Below are 18471 nucleotides of genomic sequence, written 5' to 3'. Positions count from 1 at the left end.
ATCAGTGTGGTAACGATGGTTGTCTAATCCCCCAGCAATCAGTAACATAAGTAAGCCGTTGTGGCCCATTCTATGACCATTAATGCACATCAGTTTATCTGCACATGTGGCTGTATAGGGTAACTATGGCCCCTCTTTTCTGTTTATTGCTGAGGGTCCTGAGGGTCAGATCCCCCCCACCCTCCTCACTTGACAATGACAAGCCCTCAATGTTTTATTTTTCTCCAGAAAGCCCATTTAATAAATGTTGAAGTAGTGCGGGTACCTCCATATCATAATATGTTTTGGCAGCCTTTGTTGCAGGGGATGTTTGCTTCTGGTCTGATTCTGTAATCTTTCCATATCTTGTCATCGGCAGCAGCTGCTTAGTTCTATATGAAAAAAAAGCTATTTGTTTGCCCCATATCATGAATACACAAATAACACTGTGCGCCCTGACACTCGGCTTGCCGGAGCGGTGTTTAGATTTGTCAGACAAGATGAGCAATGTTCTCTTCTGTGTGTCGTGTAAGCTTTTGTGCTGCCAAATCCTGAATAATTCTCTATTCTGTTCACAGGACTGTACATCCAACAATCAATATGGGACTTCAATAGAAGCCGCTGCCAAACAGCTCCTGAACATAAACCAAGACGTGCCGCTGTATCCTCCTTATCAGTACCCGGCTAGTTTACACAGCGCAAGTCGCAGGCAGAAAAAGACCATCTTTCTACGGCGAGACAATACGATGTACGCGGAGAAAAAGATTTTGAAGAAGAGGAAGCATTTCCTATTGAAAGAGACTCCCATCTTGATGCCCTTGAACGGTTCCGTTGTAGACCTCATGCCCCCGGATTACGAGGACCTCAATGGCAAATGGAGAAAGCTGTATGAGGTTCAAAGGCAACGCAAGAAGCTTATGCACGATATCTGTTTGAAGTACAAGAGCGGCAGCCGGCGGATTATCACCCCTTATCACGTCTCCCGAATCTTCGTAGAAGACAAGCACAAGATACTTTACTGCGAGGTTCCAAAGGCCGGTTGTTCCAACTGGAAACGGGTATTAATGGTCCTAAACGGCTTGGCTTCCTCCACTAAGGATATCCCGCATAATACCGTTCACTACGGGAACTACTTGAAAAGGCTGGACAGTTTTGACCGCAAAGGAATCTTCAACCGTCTTAACACGTACAAGAAGATGATCTTTGTCCGGGAACCATTCGAGAGGTTGGTCTCCGCTTTCCGGGACAAGTTTGAGCATGCCAATAATTATTACCATCCGGTGTTTGGGAAAGCGATCATTTCTAAATACAGGCGAAACGCCACGAGGGAAGCACTGAGGACAGGCTCCGGAGTGCAATTCAAAGAGTTTATCCAATACCTGCTGGATGTCCACAGGCCGGTGGGCATGGACATCCATTGGGACCACGTTAGTAAACTTTGCAGTCCCTGCTTGATAGACTACGATTTCATTGGCAAATTTGAGAGCATGGAAGATGATGCTAATTTTCTTCTACACCTCATAGGGGCTCCCGAAAATTTGAAGTTTCCCAGATTTAAAGACAGACATTCCAATGAGGAAAGGACCACTCGTAAAATCACTCAGCAATATTTTGCACAATTGTCCCCGCTGGAAAGACAGCGTACCTATGATTTCTATTACATGGATTATCAAATGTTCAATTACTCCAAACCGTTTGAAGATTTGTATTGATCACGTGTAAAAGGAGGGAATGTGTTTTCTAGAAAACGTCTACTGGGAGCAAGCAGTATTGTGGTACAATGTGTGAACTGATTAAGGGTGGTTTAAAAGAGAATCTGTCACCAGGTTTTTGCCTCAGCATGATGTGTAGAGAAAGAGACCCTGATTCCAGCAAATTGTCATTTATTGGGCTGCTTTCTGTAGTCTTGGTAAAATAACTGTTTTATCAGCAGGTGATTGAGAGGATTAGTAAACATGCTGCAATGTAGTCCAACACCACTGATTATTATTCTGCAAAAAACGGTGACAGATTCCCTTTAACGGCGCAGTCAGATGTCCGTATAAACTGTAGCAAGATCGGAGGCCAGTGCACGGACTGTTTGGCGGTGCTTCCAACCCTAGCTTAACAGCTGCATAGAAATACATGATACTCTGGTCAGGAGAGCCACCAGCCAGTCCGTGCACCGCTCCGATCTCATCGTCTCACTACGACTTTAGTGTTTGGGAAAATGTTGATGGGTCATTATTAAGCCAAAACCAGAAGTAAATCCAGCAGAAAGGGAAGAATTTTTTCATTCCTCTTACATCCATGCCTGGCTTTTGCTTAAAAATGTGCATAAAAATACCTCTACAAAAATTGCAACCACCCTTAGGTTTGGAGTTCAGAGATGACCCATTCGCCTATATAATTTTTTTTATAACTTCTGAACTTGAAACAAGTCATAATCAAGTCCTACAAAGACACCTTACAGATTTTTTTTTATCTGGGTTTTCATGTTCAGGTATTTGAAACCAAATGGATCACTGAAAACATCTGTAAAGAAAAGAATGAAGAGGAAATTTATGAAGCCTGGAAGTTCACACCAATCTTTAAGCAGAAGTCTGTTGGTGGGCTCAATGTAGTGACCCAGTGCCGCTCACTCCTGCAGTAGAGATGAGAGGTGCCGATGACGACCCCGCACACCTGCCGCCAAGACATGTCTCCAATTGTGTACTGACAGCTATAACGTCATCGGCACCGCTCATCTCTGATGCAAAAGTGAGCGACCCCAGCAATCCCCTTTATAAGGCTCACACCTGACAATAAAGTTGTTGGCTTCAAACCCCTGAACCTGGAAACATTCCCTCAATCTGCAATCAGATTGCACTAAAACAAGTTAATCATGGTGGGTGAAACGCATCAGAAAAATGACTTAAAAATGACATTCACATTTGTGATTTCCCTCAGCCTCATTCTTTCTATTCTGAGATTGAAAGAATATATTTGAGATTCTCTATTGTATAGATCTTATTTTTGCTGGTTAAAAAAAAAATAAATAAAAAAAAAAGTGTTTCTAAAAATACAATAAAAGGGCTAGATTTTTCTATGGAGTGGTGTGAATTTTTTTTTAAAGACATTTTATTCTGGTTTATATCCTGTGTGCAACAGGAACAAATGTAGATAATTTATTAAAGGGTCCATCCGTATTGTGTGTTTATATAAAAACACTTAAAAACATGTTGAGAAAAAGATAAAGGATCAATAAGCTTACGCATTTTGGGTTAGCAACACTTATTCATAGGGGTGAATGGTTACAATGGAGCTGCAGTGCTCCAGCCAAGGTAAAGCAGACAACTGTGGGCTGACATTATCAGGCTGAGAAGGTCCATGCATATTGGGACCTTCCCAGCCTGCAGCCACATAAGTGAAGCATCACATTACATGCTCCAATTATAAACCTACAAAAATGGCCACTCGGCTAAGTGGGGCATACCCTTAAGCCATAGCATTAAACCAACCAAGGTTAGGATCTCTAAATAACTAATCCAGACTTAATAAATACGAAGTTATTAATAATAGAGCTTAATACAAAATCCAACATAAAGGGTTTTAGCATAAAAATGTTACATTTTATTAAGCATAAAGGACAGGTAAAAACAGGTAATAAGGTGAGGAAGTAAAAGCAGCTAAAAAAAAAAAAAAATGTGAAGGGAGATGGAATAAAATGTATCACACCGGTAAGAGAAAAACACGTGTCCCCTGAAAACCTCCGAACATACAGTACAGACCAAAAGTTTGGACACACCTTCTCATTCAAAGAGTTTTCTTTATTTTCATGAATATAAAAATTGTAAATTCACTCTGAAGGCATCAAAACTATGAATTAACACATGTGGAATTATATAATTAACAAAAAAGTGTGAAACAACTGAAAATATGTCTTATATTCTAGTTTCTTCAAAGTAGCCACCTTTTGCTTTGATTACTGCTTTGCACACTCTTGGCATTCTCTTGATGAGCTTCAAGAGGTAGTCACCGGAAATGGTCTTCCAACAGTCTTGAAGGAGTTCCCAGAGATGCTTAGCACTTGTTGGCCCTTTTGCCTTCACTCTGCGGTCCAGCTCTCCCCAAACCATCTCGATTGGGTTCAGGTCTGGTGACTGTGGAGGCCAGGTCATCTGGCATAGCACCCCATCACTCTCCTTCTTGGTGAAATAGCCCTTACAGGTGTGTTTGGGGTCATTGTCCTGTTGAAAAATAAATGATGGTCCAACTAAACGCAAACCGGAGGGAATAGCATGCCGCTGCAAGATGCTGTGGTAGCCATGCTGGTTCAGTATGCCTTCAATTTTGAATAAATCCCCAGCAGTGTCACCAGCAAAGCACCCCTACACCATCACACCTCCTCCATGTTTCACGGTGGGAACCAGGCATGTAGAGTCCATCCGTTCACCTTTTCTGCGTCGCACAAAGACACGGTGGTTGGAACCAAAGATCTCAAATTTGGACTCATCAGACCAAAGCACAGATTTCCACTGGTCTAATGTCCATTCCTTGTGTTTTTTAGCCAAATCAAGTCTCTTCTGCTTGTGGCCTGTCCTTAGCAGTGGTTTCCTAGCTGCTATTTTACCATGAAGGCCTGCTGCACAAAGTCTCCTCTTAACAGTTGTTGTAGAGATGTGTCTGCTGCTAGAACTCTGTGTGGCACTGACCTGGTCTCTATTCTGAGCTGCTGTTAACCTGCGATTTCTGAGGCTGGTGACTCGGATGAACTTATCCTCCGCAGCAGAGGTGACTCTTGGTCTTCCTTTCCTGGGGCGGTCCTCATGTGAGCCAGTTTCTTTGTAGCGCTTGATGGTTTTTGCCACTGCACTTGGGGACACTTTCAAAGTTTTCCCAATTTTTCAGACTGACTGACCTTCACTTCTTAAAGTAATGATGGCCACTCATTTTTCTTTACTTAGAATTTGTATTATGGCAAGAAAAAAGCAGCTATCAGTCTATTCAGTAGGACTATCAGCTGTATATCCACCAGATTTGTGCACAACACAACTGATGGTCCCAACCCCATTTATAAGGCAAGAAATCCCACTTATTAAACCTGACAGGGCACACCTGTGAAGTGAAAACCATTTCCGGTGACTACCTCTTGAAGCTCATCAAGAGAATGCCAAGAGTGTGCAAAGCAGTAATCAAAGCAAAAAGTGGCTACTTTGAAGAAACTAGAATATAAGACATATTTTCAGTTGTTTCACACTTTTTTGTTAATTATATAATTCCACATGTGTTAATTCATAGTTTTGATGCCTTCAGAGTGAATCTACAATTTTCATAGTCATGAAAATAAAGAAAACTCTCTGAATGAGAAGGTGTGTCCAAACTTTTGGTCTGTACTGTACGTGTGAAGAAAAGCTGGTATTCGGAGATGCAATAGAGTTGGTTAGCCAGTAAAATTAATTAGCAGTGTGGGCAGGGAACTCTGGTATAGCAGCCTGATAGTGGAGTTCCTGTTGCACAAAGCATCTAAAATAGGTGCTGCATATGCACATGACTGTTACAGGCTAGGAGTCAAGCTACCAGCATAAATGTCTCAGGGTAAAAGGATTATTAATTGGATATGAAATAATATAGAATTACATTACCTTGAGACATGTTGTGACTGAATTGCAGGTGGGACACGCAGGAGCCTTGACGCGCATTTCACTGCCTTGACAAAGCCAAGGTGATGAAATGCGCGTCGAGGCTCCTGCGTGCCCCACCTGCACTTTAGTTACGACATGTCTCAAGGTAATGTCATTCTATATTATGTGATTAATAATCCTTTTACCCTGAGACATTTATGCTGGTATCTTTTTGTCTGTCATTTATACTTAATAAAATGGTTTTTTTTTTGGCTAAAACCCTTTATGATTGATTTTGTGTTATGCTCTATTATTAAGAACTTATTGTTTATTAAGTCTGGATTAGTCAATTAGAGATTCTAACTTTCGTTGGTTTAGATGCACCAATTGCCTTCGCTCTTTCCGATTGCCCTGGTGCATTGGCAATCGGCGCAATGTGTAGTGGAATTGATGTCAGCTGTGAATTGTCCAAAACACAAGCCCTGGTTTAAGGAATAGAGCGGTGATAAAAAAAAATAATAAACTATTTACCGTAAATAAACAGTATACAACACTTTCCCTGGTTTACCAATTTATTAAAAACAAAACAGAAAAAACACTGCAAGTAAAAATGGACCATCTCCCATTTTTTTTTTTTTTTTAAGTGGACGTCTGAAGGGGTCCTAAGGCATACATGTCACACAGTGGCCCACGGGACAAATCTGACCTGCTGGATGATTATATTTTGCCCGTGATGCCAGCACTGCTTCGCACCTTCACCCAGCATCTCACTTTCAACTGTATTGGCATCCTGGATGGTGATGCAGTTGAAAGCAATAATGAAAGAGGGAAGCCATCTACTCCCTCCATCATGTTTCCTCTGCATCTGATGTTTCAATGCAGTGGGCGCGATGACGTCACTACCACATGAAGTGAAGAAATTTAAAGCGCACGCTGCCGACACTGAAGCTGCAGTGGAACAATAGGATGTGAGTATTTATGTGGGGCCATTATACTGTATGGAGGACTATGTGGAGCCCATTATTCTGTATGGAGGGTGGTGTGGGAATCACAGTTGAGGCATTCTGTTTTGGGGGGTCATCATACTTTGCTGGTGGGGTTAAGGTGGGTACCTTGCAAGTGCAGGATACTGTGGAGGTATCATACTGTGTTTAAGGGACACTTTTCTTGGCATAATTTATAGGGGCAATGAAATAGCAATCTAGGGGCTTAAATAGCCGGAAAGTTACTTTGTAACATCTGCAAAGTTGTGTGATACAGTGGCATGTAAAAGTTTGGGCACCCCTTATCAAAATAACATACTGTGAACAGGTAAGTATAGAATTGTGTAATCAGATAACTTTGACCAAGGTTTCAGACCTTAAAGTGCCTGTTAGGGTACCGTTACACCTAGCGATGCACCAGCGATCCCGACTAGCGATATGACGCGGTCAGGATCGCTGGTGCATTGCTAGGTGGTCGCTAGTGAGCTGCCACACAGGCAGATCTCGCCAGCGACATCGCTGGGGACGGGGGTCGCTACTTACCTGTCAGACGAGGCGATCCTGCGTCCTCCCGCCCGGCTCCACGCGTCGTTCGTCAGCGCCACAGGAAGCGGCCGACGAGGAATGGTCCAGGAGCTTCTCGCGCGATCAGCGATAACCAGCGGGGGAGCCGGTCGGAGGTAAGTATCACATGCAGCGATATCGCTAGCAATATTGCTGCAACGTCACAAAATCGGTGACTTTACAGCGATATTGCTAGCGATATCGCAGTGTGTAACGGGGGCTTTAGAGTTATGGCTTGTTCTCCATCATTGTTAGGAAAGGCCAGGGGATGCAAATTTCCCAGCTTTATAAAAACGTGGCCTCCCCTAACCAAGTGCCAAAAAACAGCAGCTATGAGTTCTAAGCAGTTGTCTATCACTCTAAAAATGTTGGAGGCTCACAAAGCAGGAGAAGGCTATAAGAAGATAGTAAAACGCATTCAAGTTCCCCTTTCCTCAGTCCGAAATGTAATTAAGAAATGGCAGTTAGCAGGAACAGCGGAGGTCAAGATAAGGTCTGGAAAACCCAAGAAAAATTTCAGTGAGAGCTGCTCATAAGATTGCTAGAAAGGCAAACCAAAACCCCTGCTTTACTGGAGAAGACCTTCAGAAGACTCTGGAGTTGTGGTACATTGTTCTACTGTTCAGAAACAACTGCACAGACATGGCCTTCATAGTAAAGTCATCAGGATAAAACCTCTCCTGCATCCTCACCATAAAAATTCAGCATCAGAAGTATGCAAAAGAACATCTAAACAAGCCGGATGCATTCTGGAAACAAGTCCCGTGGACCGATGAGGTGAAAATATAACACTCTGGTCACAATGATCAAAGGTATGTGTGGAGGAAAAATGGCACAGAATTTCAGGAAAAGACCATCTTGCCAACCATAAAGCATGGGTGTGGATCAATCATGCTTTCAGGTTCAGTTGCAGCCAATGTCACAGGGGAACATTTCACGGGTAGAGAGAACAATGGTTTCAATGAAATTTCAACAAATTCTTGATGCAATTATACCAACACCATCTGTAAAAAGCTGAAGTTGAAAAGAATGGCTTCTACAAATGGACATTGATCCTAGACACACGTCAAAATCCACAATAGACCTCAAGGGGCGCATGCAGAAGGTTTTACAATGGCCCTCAGTCCCCTGATTTTAACACCATTGCTATTTTGAAGTCCAGCCACAGAATTTCAGTGGATGAAAGATGACCCAGGAATCTCACAGAAGTGGAAGAGGTTTCCAAGGAAGAATAGATGAAAATTCCTCAAACAGGAATTGAAAGACTCTTGTCTGCCTACAAAAAGCCTTTACAAGCTGTGATACTTTCAAAAGGGGGTGCTACTAGGTACTAACCATGTAGGAAGCCCAAACTTTTGCATCATCCCATTTTCCTTCTTATAATTTTTAAAATGTAAAAGACGAAAATATATATATTTTTGGATAAAATACAAAGGAGATGTGTAAACTTTAGGCCTTTTAGAGGTCATTTAATTTTCAACTTGCTTAACCCCTTTCCAACATCGGGTGTATATTTACACAAAAATCGGACTCCCTCCCTTTGACGTGGGCTCCGGTGGCGAGCCCATATATTTCCTGGCACATGACAACTGTTTTGAACAGCTGACAAGTGCCCGGAAGAGCCGCGGGTGGAATCTCGATCCACCTGCAGCTATTAACCCATTAAATACCAATATCAAACTCTGATAGCAGCACTTAACATGCGCTTCCGGCAATCGCGCCGGAAATCCGTCCACCAGTGACCTCCATCACGTGCTCGTGGGTCACCGGTGGTTTGGCATGAAAACCGGAGGTCTCCTGGAGACCTCTATTATTGTCAGTGTCGGCTTGTTGTGAGCGCTACCCAGTGGTCGGAGCTCATAGAAAGTGAGTAATTCTACTACATACAGGCGAACTGAACATCGCCTGTATGTAGGAGAGCCAATGGGGTTATGGCAGTTTCTAGTCTCCCATGGAGACTATTGAAGCATGCCAAAAGTGAAAAAAAAGTTTTAAAAATATGAAAAAAAATAATAGTTAAAATCACCCCCCTTCGCCCAATTCAAAATAAAACAAATCAAACATACAAATATTTGGTATCGCCGTGCTCAGAATCGCCCGGTCTAGCAATAAAAATAGGGGTTAACCTGATAGCTAAACGGCGTAGCAAGAAAAAAATTCAAAATGCCAGAATTACGTTTTTTGGTTGCTGCGACATTGCATTAAGATGCAATAACGAGCGATCAAATGATCGTATCTGCACCAAAATGGTATCATTAAAAACGTCAGCTCGGCGCGCAAAAAGTGTGGGATTACATTTTTTTGCACTTTCCCCGCACTTGGAATTTGTTTTCCTGTTTTCCAATACACGACATAATAAAACCAATGGTGTGTTTCAAAAGTACAACTCGTCCCGCAAAAAATAAGCCCTCACATGGCCATATTGACGGAAAATTAAAAAAGTTATGGCTCTAGGAAGAGGGGGAGCGAAAAAAACGAAAACGAAAAAACTAAAATACCTCTGGGGGTTAAGGGGTTAGCGGTCCATAATGAAAGTGATTTTGACTAGGGGTGTCCTTAGTTTTACATGCCTCTGTATACTCTCAAGACCCCACCAAATATAAAGGTTTTTTTTCTTTTTGGGGTGGGGGGCAATTAGAAATTCTGCTATGAGGCCCCATAATTTCTGTGTATGACCCTGCCCACAAGGAAATACCCAATGCTCCGGTCATGTGATCCGACTCTGAGGCCGTGTTCACACGTTGCGTTTTTTTTTCGCGTTTTTCCCGCGGATTTACCAAAAAATCAGCTCAAAAAACGCCTAAAAGAAGCTTCCCATTCATTTAATGCATTTTGCATATTTTGTGCATAAAACCCATCGCGGTAAAAAACGCAAAACCGCAGCATGCTCATTAGGCTATGTGCACACGTATGCAGAAAATTTCTGCATTACGTTTTTGCCGCGATTTTTTCCGGAGCGTCCCCAGACACATAGAAAATAGCCAGAAATGTGGAATTTACTGCAAAATTAAGGCTATGTACCCACGTATGCAGAAAATTTCTGCATGAAAACCGGACTCCTTCCCAGAAAAGGCGCGTTTTGCCGCGATTTTTCGAGAGCGTCCCCAGACACATAGAAAATAGCCAGAAATGTGGAATTTACAGCTAAATTAATGAGAATGCTGCGTTTTTTTTTTTACTGCAAAGCGTTTTTTTTCACGGTCAAAAAACACATCAATATGCACAAAAAGTGCAAAATGCATTAAAATGAATGGGAAGCTTCTTTTAGGCATTTTCTGAGCGGATTTTTTGGTAAATCCACGGGAAAAACGTGAAAAAAACGCAACGTGTGAACACAGCCTAAGGTCCGGTCACACACTATAGTTTTCAGTTTGCAAAACTACAAGTGTCAGCATGTCCTGCCAGCCTGCTGCAGTTGGTGATCACTGGAATGTATTGGAAAGTCAGCAGGCGACATGTTCTCTGTGCACAGGACCTCTGTCCTGAGTGTATGATTGACAGATGACCGGTAACGGGCTGTCTTAATAATTAATCAGAAGTAACACTCCATAATTGTAGCGGGGCCGAGGAGACATTGGGGGTCTGTGTGCTCTGTCTACTCCTTAATCCACTGTATTGATTTCTCACCCATTGTGGAAGGTGTCTCTTGTTCAATATCAATCAGTATTATCTCGCTTCTGTTATACACCCCAGTGAGCAGCGGAAATTGTGTCACTCACAATGAACAGGTTTGTTACCAGGGGTCTGTGGAGACATGACACTCCTCTATCCAATAAAAGAGGACACAGGAGAATACTTTTTATACTCCCTTTACACAGTTGTATATGTGTTTAACCCTTTTGTATTGTATGTTCATTGTATATTATTAAACATGTTTAAAACAATTCCCTGGATTACCTAAGCCTATGACATGATTGACATGATACTGTCTGGTGGACACTTCACCCTGTCATCTATTGTTACGCTTAAGTCTTTTATCTTACTCAGAGCTCTGCAAAAAATGTTACAAAGCTGTCAGAGCTCCAGCTCCTGATGGATCTCTCCCCCACCCTTCTCTCAGTGTTGGAGATAGCAGCAGGGAGGGGGTTGCAGACAAATCTCCAGTGTGGAGAGGGAGAAAGCATGTACAATTTCAAAGCAGGCAGAAAAAAACAAGCTGTAGATTAGGAGGTAACCACAGGATAGATGCTGCATAATATATTAATTTATATTAATTTTTCATACATGTATTTTTGAAGCTCCTTTAATGCCTATCAAATAAAGTCTTGGATTTTAATCTGACTGCTGAACTGAACTACAGAGATATTTACAAGTAACTCGAGACGACCAATGACCTCACAACATGGAAAATTTTACATCTCTCCATTCATATTACTCAGGCTATGAACTGACAATCTTTTTCCTTTTCTTATTAACATTTAGACCTGACAACCAGCTAATATCAATGGAGGGGACACAGCTAAAATAAAAAAAATCTGAAACCTGGATCAAGACACAAACCACATATCAGGGGATCTGCAAATAAATAGATGCAGACTAGAATGTAGTTTTTAGGCTGCGTTCATTTGGCGCCCCTGAGGCTCAGTCGCCACAGAGGTACTGCACCTTCTCCTAAGGTGTACTGTAGTGCCCCACCATCCAGGTAAGGTGGGAACTCCTTGCCCCACTCCAACACCTGCATCCCACACACAGGATAGTTCAGCAGAGGACCAGATTGCAGCTCCATGCTTAGAGGGTAGCAGAGCACCTTTCGTGGAACCCTGCTTCGTAACATGAGATGTGCTGGGAGGCGGGTGGAGTTAGTATAAAAAGGGGAAAGATAGGAGTTGAGTTCAGTTCAGGAGTCAGTCAGTATGGCCTTGAGAGGAGAGAGCAGGCTGACAGGAGGTCAGCCTGCTGGGAGGTCAGGCGGAGGACTGGTCTTAGTGGAGAGCTCCCGAGGAAAGGAATAGAAGGAGTGCTGCAGCTGCCTCGGTGACCAGAGCCAGCTGGCACGGGAAAGGAAAGAGAAAGAGAGACGTAGAACTGTAACCTGCATTTCCATAAGAGAGAGAAAGACAAGCGCGGAACGAAGTGGAAAGAGAACAGAGAGGAGGAGTGCGTTGGAGAGGAACCCTGCCTATAGGTTCTCAGCACAAGGCCGGGGCCCGGTCCCCGAGGTTGTATGGACACTTATAGTTCTGCAGCAGACACCGGTGGAGTAGTTGGCTGTAAATGCACTACTCCCATCAAAGACTTGGGACACAACAGCAAACTGATAGAGAGCCGGGATTCAGGAGAAGGGAGTCCCCGAAGCAGGCTACAGCTGTCTGTCATACAAGTGAGAGTTGTTAGGAACATCTGACAGGAGGAACTTCAGAGAACCACGGTGTTGGAGCTCTTCATACTAAAAGGCGCATTAGAGGAGTCGTTCAGGAAGGCACGTTGGCGGGGTGCTGGCGGGGAGAGTCCTATCTTGCCTGAAGGTTGGCTGGGCCTCTGCCCCGGAGGACACGGTACCGAAGCAGGCACCTGTGTGCACTACGAACTGTGAGTAAAGCTTTGAAACTGCAAGCTCTGGTATCCTCCATTCATTCCCGCATCCGCACAGCTACATTTGTGTATCAACATCTGCACCATCCGGTGCCCCTACTCCATCGCACCTACACTGCCCTGAGGCTACAGCTCTACCTGTGGGGAGCTATACCATCTTTGCTGTATCACACCATCAGTCCCAGTGGATCTGCACGCAGCGTTGGCTTACCATCTTACTTGCCAAACACCATGGGTGGCGTCACAAACTTTTCATATAAACTACACTACAAACATCACCGCTATTGATATTGGGCGTCCAGGGCCACGGACTGGGTCACCGCTGCTGTGATACTGTCGGGGTCGTAAACGACAATAAATCCTCGTTCACCAGTCATTCCAAATCATTGTGCGAGCGCAAAACATCTGGTACCAATTAAGAATGACTCAGACACGCAGCTGATTCAGTCTTAGCTAATGTCCCGCATCCACACCTGTCAGGAGCAGTACAACAACTGGCTTTATTTACAAATACACAATACTATATTGAGTGTTAGGGGAAGGCGTGCATTAGGCGGGGTTTATGCAGTATACATCTAGTGTCCAGTCTCTCTCTGATTCGTCAAAAAGTCTCCCGATGGTTACTTCTTCTTCACATTCCTGAGTTATCTTTTTTTAGGAGAAATGAAACTTAACTCTTTAGACACTGAATTTAAGTGAAAGTGAACACTGGCAGCCATCTTTAATACAGTTACATTTGCATTAGCAAGCAATTAGGAAAAACTTATTGTTTCACAGTATAAAAGTATAAAAGTTATATAAGAAAATATATTTTCACCTTGACAATCCCCCCTAAACACTAAGTTTTTCCCTTAATGAAAGATCCTTCGAGACTGTCCATGCGATGGGAAAAGGGGAGGTGGATTTCTTCATCCAGACACCTCAAAAGCTCTCCCCTAGCGAGAGGCCTCCAGGCAGCTGAACCCTTCACTAACCTCACATGGAGTTCTCCCGCTGTCCCTAAACTAAGTCTCTTAACATCATCTGAGAATGGGGGGTTTTGTCTACTCTCTTGAGGGGAATATACTTAGGGATCTCCCCTAGATCAGTACCATCGTACTCTGGTGGGTCTACTTCTTGATTGAGGAAGGTGCCAGTCGGAGTTGCTTTGGCAATAACCTTTTTATACAAGGGAATAACACAACAAAGAGTTATCGATCCAATTACAAGGAGGGCAATCAGTACTATACAAGCTTGTTGAAGGAATCCCTTGAGTCCACCCAACCAGCCGGAAAAGAAAGATGTGTCTACTCCAGCATTAGTTTTCAATTCTGCTGCTAACCCAGTTATCTTTTTAAGGGCTATCATGGTTTTTCCATTCACTCCAGAGTTCTGAGGGATATAGGTACAACACTCCTCTCCCACCATCCCACAAACTCCTCCTTTCTCAGCTAATATCATATCAAGGGCTAGTCGATTTTGGAGTGTCATTCTAGTGTTAGGGCCCAATTCTTCAACTATACCTTGGAAGGCATCTTGGCTGAAATTGACAAACCTTTGTTCACTGTAATATATGTAATTGATCCATTCAACATTTTTATTAATCTGCACCTGTGGGATTATAGAAGCAAAGCCAGCATAGATCTGGTTCTGGGCTTTAAATTGGTCAGGCACCCCCCTTGGCACTCCAATAGCATCAATATATACTAGTGGATCTTCTTCATAACTCATATGGAGCTGATCGAGGCTTCTCCTTTTCCTGGTAGGTTCATCAGGTATCTTTGGATCCCAGGGTAGAATCTTGAACTGCATAGCTAGTTTAACAAGGGTGCATTGGCCTGTCCAGGCATTTGGCAACCTAGGACGGAGCTTACCATCTCCACATAACCAATAAATGTCATACATATATTGTGTATGTTTGATTAACAAGTCAGTATCTAGAGAACTATTCTCTTTGCAGAAACCTGTCTCGAAGATCCCTACTGGTGTACCTGTGGTGTCGTGGGAATTATAGCAGGTGTAATTGTCAGCTAATACAGTTACTTCTCCTGGGACCTTTAGTTTGGGTTCCTTATGAATTAGTGGGACGTAATCTGGGCAATCAGTGGGCTTCAAACCTTTCAACAAATTCATGACACAGGCAGTGGTGTTGTCATCAGGGAAAAGCAATGCATGTGTGTATAGGAGTGTATTCGCAGCAGCACAAGCAATACATCCTACAGAGATATTCTGGACTTTTACATTGTACCTCACCCATTCTAACCACAAATTTTTCCTTGGGGCTGTTTGTGTTTCTATGGAGAAAACCTCTTGCCAACTGAGACCTGGAATGGGGATCACTTCATTAACTACATTTTGCAAACGCTCACCTGGGCCTATTTTAGGTGTACTGGTAACGGGGGCCTTGGTTGGTCTGAAGTTAATATCCTGAAGCCGTATATGGCCTAAATACGCATAAGGTCCAGCACTAAATACATAATTATAATGCCTTCCTAGTACGAACGTCTGCAGATCAGCAGATTGAGGGCTTTCAAGATTTAGGAGAAGGGGGTGACAGCTTCTACCCCATTTACAGCCCCTAAATGGTTGCAGAAGGGCTGTTAGATGCATTCTCTCACGAAGACTCCTACCCGTCCCATCCTTGGGGAACATGGCTTCGCTAGGTTTATATCCCCAATCATTCCCCGTACTCCAGGCAGCATCTGTCCAATAATGACAATTATTGTTGTCTTGTCTGGTAACACATATAGAACTGGATGATCCCCTCTACCACCCGTTCAGTCTCAAGGCACTTGACTACATCACAGAAATCAAATCGCCAGATATTCACCGGGGCTGTCAGGTTTACCCAGAGAATAAAGGGACCAGAATTCTTATTTACAATAGGGGCCGAAGAGGTAGGGGCGAGGATGGCCCCCAGTCCCAAGGTCAAAAACAACAGCAACATTTCCCTTCAGTCACTACTGTGACTAAACACTGGTTCGGTCTCTTTTACAGTGTGAAGCATGAATCCAGGTGCTCTTTCCTTCAAGTTTTACTGCAGTGGGGGTGACCAGGATCACCGTGTGGGGTCCTTCAAATCTCGGCTGGAGACAATCTCTGCGCACAAACTTTTTCACATACACCAGGTCTCCTGGCACAAAGTCATGGACCACGTCACCTGTGGATTCTGGAAGAGAAGCAGAAACTGTAGAGTGGGTGTTAGACAGTTCCTTAGACAATGCAATCACAAATTGTACAACTTTATCATTTGTCTCAGACAACTCTTGTGGCCTAATGTCTCCTATTTTAGGTGGAGCACCAAAAAGAATCTCAAAGGGAGTCAGGCCGTGTTTTCCCTGTGGGGTGTGTCTGATATGGTATAGGACCACGGGGAGCAAATCTGGCCATGGGAGTGGGTGGTCCTGGCTCATTTTAAGCAACTGGGTCTTAATTGTGGAGTTCATTCTCTCAACTTTGGCTGAACTGGAGGGGTGATAGGGGGTGTGCAGACCCAAATCTGTCCCTAACATGTGCCACAATTCCTCGTAGACATTGGCAGTGAAGGCTGGGCCTTGATCTGATTCAACAACTTCGGGAATTCCAAATCTGCACGAAATTTCAGTGATGAGCTTCTTAGCTGTAGTTTTGGCAGTCATGTTGGTCACTGAGTAGGCTTCGGGCCATCCTGAGAACATATCCACAGCCACTAGGACGTACTCATACTTTCCTGACTTGGGCATCTGAATATGATCAACCTGGATTCTCTGCCAAGGGTAGTCTGGTTTGGCAAGATGCTGAAGTGGAACCTTGGCGGTGGCTGTTGGGTTACAGATGGCACAGACTGGGCAGGCTCTTGAGTAGGCTGTGACAGTGGTAGAGATTCCTGGGGCCCAGTAGAGCTTCTTGATACAGGCCAGAGCTTGGTTCTTTCCTCGATGAGTTGATCCATGAGCCCATGCTGCAACGGCTGGATACATTCTTTTGGGTAGACAGGGTTTCCCATCCACCTTATAGAGTCTAGGAAATTGGTATTGTCCGGCAGAACTACGATTCCCATGAATGGCTCCTGCAGCTTCCCACTGCTTCTTTTCTTCTTTAGAGGTCAACTTTTGTTCTTCCCACAATCTCTCTTCAGGTGGTCGGGCTGGCTTCCAGACAGATCCGGTGGCAGGGTATTCCATTTCCATGTCTTCTATCAACTCCCTCTTCTTTCTTCGGGCTTCGGACTTCTCAAAGTCTCGTTCTTCTTCGGCTTGGGTAGCTTCTTTGGTTGCCTGTTCTCTTGTTTGTGCTCTGGTAAGCACAGGCATCACAGGTGTATCAGTGCCTTCCCAACAGGGTTTTTCTGGTGCTGTTTCTTCTTCTTCCCACTTTGCTGAGACATTCTTTATGGCAGCAGCTTTGGCAGCTTGATCTGCTAAATGGTTTCCTCTAGTCTCCTTCGAATTGACTTTCCCGTGAGCTTTGACCTTGATCACCGCAATTTGTACAGGTAGCTCCAATGCCTTCATCAGGGCTTTAATCCTTAGTGCATGTTTAACAGGGGTTCCTGTAGCCGTAATGAACCCTCGGGACTTCCACAGGAATCCAAAATCGTGACAGATTCCATAGCCGTATCTTGAGTCAGTGTAGACATTGGCCGTCTTCCCTTCTGCTAGATAACATGCTTGTTGTAGGGCCACAAGTTCGGCTTCTTGAGCCGAAAGGTGAGGTGGCAAGGCTTCAGCCAGAAGGACTTCTGTTTCAGTGGTGACCGCATATCCAGTGTGGAACTTGCCATAAGAGTCTGCAAATCGAGATCCATCAGTCCATAGTTGCAAATCAGGGTTGAGAAGTTCTTGAGTTACCACATTTTGTGGTGCAGAGGCTTCTTGTTCCAGTGCTTTTACACAGTCATGCGGGTCATCAGGTGACCTCCCGTCTGGTAAGTCCTTATACCCGTCAGGGAACTCCCCCCTAGAATGTGGAAGCAAAGTGGCTGGGTTGATGGTAGTACATTTCTGGAAGGTGATGTTGGAGAGCAGAAGTAGAGAGCATTGAAGTCTGAGATGTCTTTGGCTCGTTAGATGCTTAGGAGATGTTTGTTGGAGGACAGCAGAGAGATCATGTCCAGCTTGAATGACCAAGTCATGACCAAGTGCTATGTCAGCAGACTTATCCAGAAGAACATGGGCTGCATGCACAGCCTTGAGGCAGGAAGGAGCAGTTCTGGCAACAGGGTCTAGCCTGGCTGAGTAGTAGGCCAGAGGACGGAAACGATCAGCATGTTTCTGTGCCAGCACACCAGAGGCATGTCCTTCAGATTCTGAAACAAAGAGATGAAACGGCTGAGTGTAGTCAGGGAGACCCAGAGCAGGGGCGCTGACAACAGCTTCCTTGAGAGCCAGGAAACAGTCCTTTTGCTGAGCATAGATATACGGATTTTCAGCATGATCCCAGTCCGGTCCTCCAGTCTTGAGGCAATCATACAAAGGTTGCATGAGTCTTGAAGCATCCGGAATCCACTGTCTGCAGTAGGTAATGAGTCCTAAGAAAGACTGCATAGCAGAGTATGTCTTTGGATAAGGGATATCCTCGATTGCATGTTTTCTGTCCTCGGTGAGGTGTCTTGAGCCTTGAGAGATGCAGTGTCCGAGGAAGACGACTTTCTCTTTGCACCACTGGACCTTGGCCTTTGAGACTTTGCAGTTGGCAGAATGAAGAAAAAGGAGCAAGGACTCAGAAGCAGCAAACAGATTCTCTTCAGTTCCACAGAGGAGTAGGTCATCAACATACTGGAGAAGCGTGACATGAAGATTCTGTAACACCCACGGATCCAGGGTCATCTTCATAGCATGAGTGAACTGGTTAGGGGAGTTCTGGGCACCCTG

General features: G+C 44.1%; 1 protein-coding gene across 1 annotated transcript in view; it reads left to right on the top strand.

Annotated features, from left to right (window-relative positions):
- The window catches only part of CHST8 (carbohydrate sulfotransferase 8), a 361365-nt gene extending 358322 nt beyond the window's left edge, over positions 1-3043 (top strand). The window contains exon 4 of the mRNA XM_073585312.1: positions 558-3043. Within this exon, the coding sequence (XP_073441413.1) occupies positions 558-1691 (1134 nt within the window). The 3' untranslated portion in view covers positions 1692-3043. The remainder of the gene's footprint in view (positions 1-557) is intronic.
- Positions 3044-18471: the final 15428 nt, after the last annotated feature.

Source organism: Dendrobates tinctorius, unplaced genomic scaffold, assembly GCF_039654945.1.
Source record: "Dendrobates tinctorius isolate UK_male_01 unplaced genomic scaffold, ASM3965494v1 ptg000009l, whole genome shotgun sequence".
In the NCBI taxonomy this organism is placed as follows: Eukaryota; Metazoa; Chordata; class Amphibia; order Anura; family Dendrobatidae; genus Dendrobates; species Dendrobates tinctorius.
This window is presented reverse-complemented; position numbering and strand designations above follow the sequence as displayed.